At 45.3% G+C, this 3,755-nt stretch overlaps 2 protein-coding genes across 2 annotated transcripts in view; one reads left to right on the top strand and one right to left on the bottom strand.

Annotated features, from left to right (window-relative positions):
* Pmar_PMAR026199 (hypothetical protein) overlaps positions 1-2,100 on the top strand; it is a gene marked incomplete at both ends in the record, with an annotated part of 2,677 nt that extends 577 nt beyond the window's left edge. Inside the window, 4 exons of the mRNA XM_002766736.1 lie at positions 153-224; positions 1,608-1,656; positions 1,701-1,865; positions 1,968-2,100. Coding sequence (XP_002766782.1) covers positions 153-224; positions 1,608-1,656; positions 1,701-1,865; positions 1,968-2,100 — 419 coding nt within the window. The remainder of the gene's footprint in view (positions 1-152; positions 225-1,607; positions 1,657-1,700; positions 1,866-1,967) is intronic.
* Pmar_PMAR026200 (hypothetical protein) lies at positions 1,941-3,197 on the bottom strand. The gene is made up of 2 exons (XM_002766737.1): positions 3,144-3,197; positions 1,941-3,098 (listed from the first exon to the last, which is right to left on the bottom strand). Exons 1-2 carry the CDS (start codon positions 3,179-3,181, stop codon positions 2,324-2,326), a joined length of 813 nt encoding a protein of 270 aa, XP_002766783.1. The 5' UTR covers positions 3,182-3,197; the 3' UTR covers positions 1,941-2,323.
* Positions 3,198-3,755: the final 558 nt, after the last annotated feature.

A 3,755-nucleotide genomic window follows, 5' to 3' on the forward strand; every position in this document is an offset into this window, starting at 1 on the left:
AGCGAGATATAGGGAGGTGAGGAGGAACACCCACGAGAAGGAGCTCATCATAAAAATAATGCCAACCCCACTGAAGGGAAGTGATGTAGTTCACACTCTCAATGCTAACTGTAGCTCCTCCTCCTCCTCCTCCTCCTCATCTCGGCCCCTAGGCTTGGTGAACAAGACTTTCTTGAACCCTATTCCTCTTGTCATGGATAGCGGTGAAGACTGCCTTAGTCAAGGTCAGTACAGCCCACTGAACACTCGTTTTACTGATACATATCTGAGCCTTCTACACACATTACAACTACAATTCAACACAGTGGAGAGGGGTTAGGAAGTGAGAACGACTCGGTATTAACAGTAACAAGTCTCTTCATGTGGAAGGAGATAGAGACCGAATACCAACACTAGAACTCATGCAACAGGCATATTCCGGGCCATGCTCTCTTCACAGTAGGCATATACATTAACACCATTCACCAAGGCTACAAGGGCATAGACATTCCCAGCTGTGTACTCCGTCTCGACCACCAACGTGAACATTTGCCGACTTCATTGAGGTGAGCATCACTAGTCAATTATTAACCACAGATAATATCTGCCCGAACAGAGCCCGGAGCCGTCACTGTAATGTAAGCATTACAAGTCGTCAGACCTCGTACGGTATGACAACACTTCCGTGGTAACATACTACATCTTTTGACATCTACTCCACCATTTAAAACTACGTTCACACGAGCCAGTTTATGAGCCAATATACTCCCATAGGAACTTCAATCTCGACGATGTGCTGTTCTAAGATATTCAATTTCGACAACGTTTGTGAGTTACATTTCAACTTCGGCACATTTGTTAGGAACCCCTAAGACCTATCCACTACGTCAACTATAGATGGGTAGAATTACGTTACGGACCGTTACGGTTCACTTCACGGTTACGCTTCAAGCCCCGTACCGCAAAATTACGGCGCCGTAACGGGTCTTACGGAGATGCAGAGGGCAAAACGAGGACTGATCATCCAAGTCGCCTAAATCTATTTCATGTGAATGCGAATCCGTAGGTGAGGCCAGCTTGGCAGTTCCGGGCCAGCCCGGGAGTAAGACGGACGGAATTTACAAAGGAGACGAGTGCCAAATGCGAAACCAAGTGTTACTCTCTCAGCGGTTTGGTTGAATCCGAGTCACAAGAAATGAGTTCAACAACTATTTGAGCTATCGTGGAGTGCATTACAGCGAATCTTCCCGCCACAATTATAAAAAAGCAGTTCAGCACCAACCGTTAAGTCGTAAGGCTTTTCCGTAACCGTAAAAAACGTTACGGTGCCCATCTATAACATCAACCTGTATTCGATCATGGCTATACCTAGGAACATTGGTATATGACGAATGCTGGCGTATTCCACAGTGTAGGCTGTTATGTATTGTCCTTCATATGACTTCTATACAAAGATATTATGATGAATTCGCTAAGGACTTCCCATGGCGATGGGGGTTCGTAGCTGAGAAGCCTTTCTAGGTTGGCGCTCCTATCCTGGTACTTGGTGTACTATGTCTGTGCCATATCATACAGACAATGGGTCAGGTAGGTGTTAGATTGAGAGAGGTACACCCCCGAATGGGTAGAGTCTACCAAGGAGAGGGAGACGGCTGAGAATACTAACCCCATTATTAAGTATGCATACCACACCTTCACTACATCTCGAATGTTGTCCGTAGGTATCTCGATCGTCGCCCTGCTGAGCGTGGTCCATTTTATCTCATGTCTAACGTACTTCCATATCATCCCCAAATTGCTATACCAACGACCAACATCAGGAATCGAACACTATATCTCAGACCCAACACCATAGTAATCATGAGCTCGATACAACGTGTACATGAGTGAGAATTCATATGCAGCCTCCACTGGAACTCAACCAAGCAGTGATGCGGTAGACACTCTCTTTGAGAGAGGTGTAGTAGCCACATTAATACGATTTACAGGCAGCAACGTACTATGAGTATGAGCTCTGCAACCTCGATAGTGCTACATGTGCTAGTGAGATTCGACAGAATCGCTGCTATCACAGCGGATAAGATGCTGAAATGTGAGGTGCTAATAATGATAAAAATATAGACAGATGATAGTGGTCTATGATGGTTAGTGGTGATAGTACCACCCTTGGCACAACTTCAAAACCCCCGCCTAAGTATGGTATACTAAACCCAAACAGGTAGTGGTAATGAGCATGATGCACAACAGCAACGGACTACCGAGGACAAAGCCTGGGTCATACTAACAACGATAACAACAGTGCTAACAACTGCTACTCGCCGACATACCCCGCCTATCCACGTAATCACAGCAAGATGAAATCGTGAGGCGGAGCATCGCTCAAGTCGAGGGTGGGAGGTGATGCCTCAGCATCATAATCAAGAGTGCTATCATAGAGGAGTGTCCAATCACCCTCCTCCTCTTCTTCATTAGTGATACCATCATCCTCCTTATCCACTCCAACAATGGTATCCCTATCAGCTTGGCCACCACTGCCAGCAGAGGAGGGAGAATCAGCAGAGTAGGCCACCGACAGAGTGTCATCTAGAGTGGAGTCCTCTTTAGTTGTATAATAAGGTGAGGAGAAAAGGCTCGTATATTGTGTTGTGGTCACCACCGGAGCCGTAATGAGAGACGCCCAGTCGATTTGAATATCCTGGCGGTTGTTGATGACATGATCACCCTCATGCAGAATACTATCAGAACCCTGATGGAATGGTATGGTGTTCTCAACATAAGGAGGGAGTATGGCATGTTGTCCGAGGCTGTCATTAGATCGGGATAAGCCGTCCTCCTTCTCCTCCTCCACTTCATCCTCGCCATGATGATCAGCCATATGACTACATCCTAAGGATCTCTTATTTCTCTTCATCATATCATTAAGCATGTCAGTGATAGTATTCACGCTATGTCGACGATGTGTATTATCATCTAAGTGGTTGCCAGAATACGACAGCAAGTTGTGTTGCATAAAGTCCTCCAAGATGAGAGCACTCATACCATCATACTCCCATTCTACCGACGAATGGTGATGATGGTGGTGGTGGCCACCGTCGGTGTCATCATCATAAGCAAACCATCTAAGAGAAGGGGTATGTAGGATAGAAAGTCCGAGATAAACTTACACTGGGAAGGCTGTAGTAGTGATAGTAGCAGGTGACATTATACGCAGTACGAGATAGAATGGTCGGCTTAGTGATAAACAATAAACTGTGATACTACTATTACCCCAATAACACAAGAAGACCTGTAATAATGCTACCGGTTACCTCTAGCTTTCCTCGCCATCAACATCCTCACAGACTGCTCTACTACTAAGTGACTATTACTACTATCCAATGATGATGATGATGACGATGATCGCCCTCCCTTGTTCTTCCTCCTCGTCCCAAATATTGGCTCTGATAGCTTCTTTGCTTTACTTATAGCAATGTTCACGTGATGTTCATTGGTCTTGAACATACCAGCCCTCCTCAGTCTTGCAGCTTCACGTGTATCCTCCTCATCTGCATCAGCTAGTATCATACCTTACCACCATCATCATAGATAATAATATCAAATACTATAAATATGGTCTCACCAAAGTTATGCTTCTTCTGCCGTCTTTTCTTCTCTTCCTCTATTATTTTACTTTCCTCTCGGAACCTCTTCCTCACTATACGACTAGCCATGTAATCATCACCATGGAGCTCATCTTCCCTTCGTATGAGAGCTCTCAAGCCTATATACCCAAGACT

Source organism: Perkinsus marinus (assembly GCF_000006405.1).
Source record: "Perkinsus marinus ATCC 50983 genomic scaffold scf_1104296972004, whole genome shotgun sequence".
Taxonomy (NCBI): Eukaryota; Perkinsozoa; order Perkinsida; family Perkinsidae; genus Perkinsus; species Perkinsus marinus.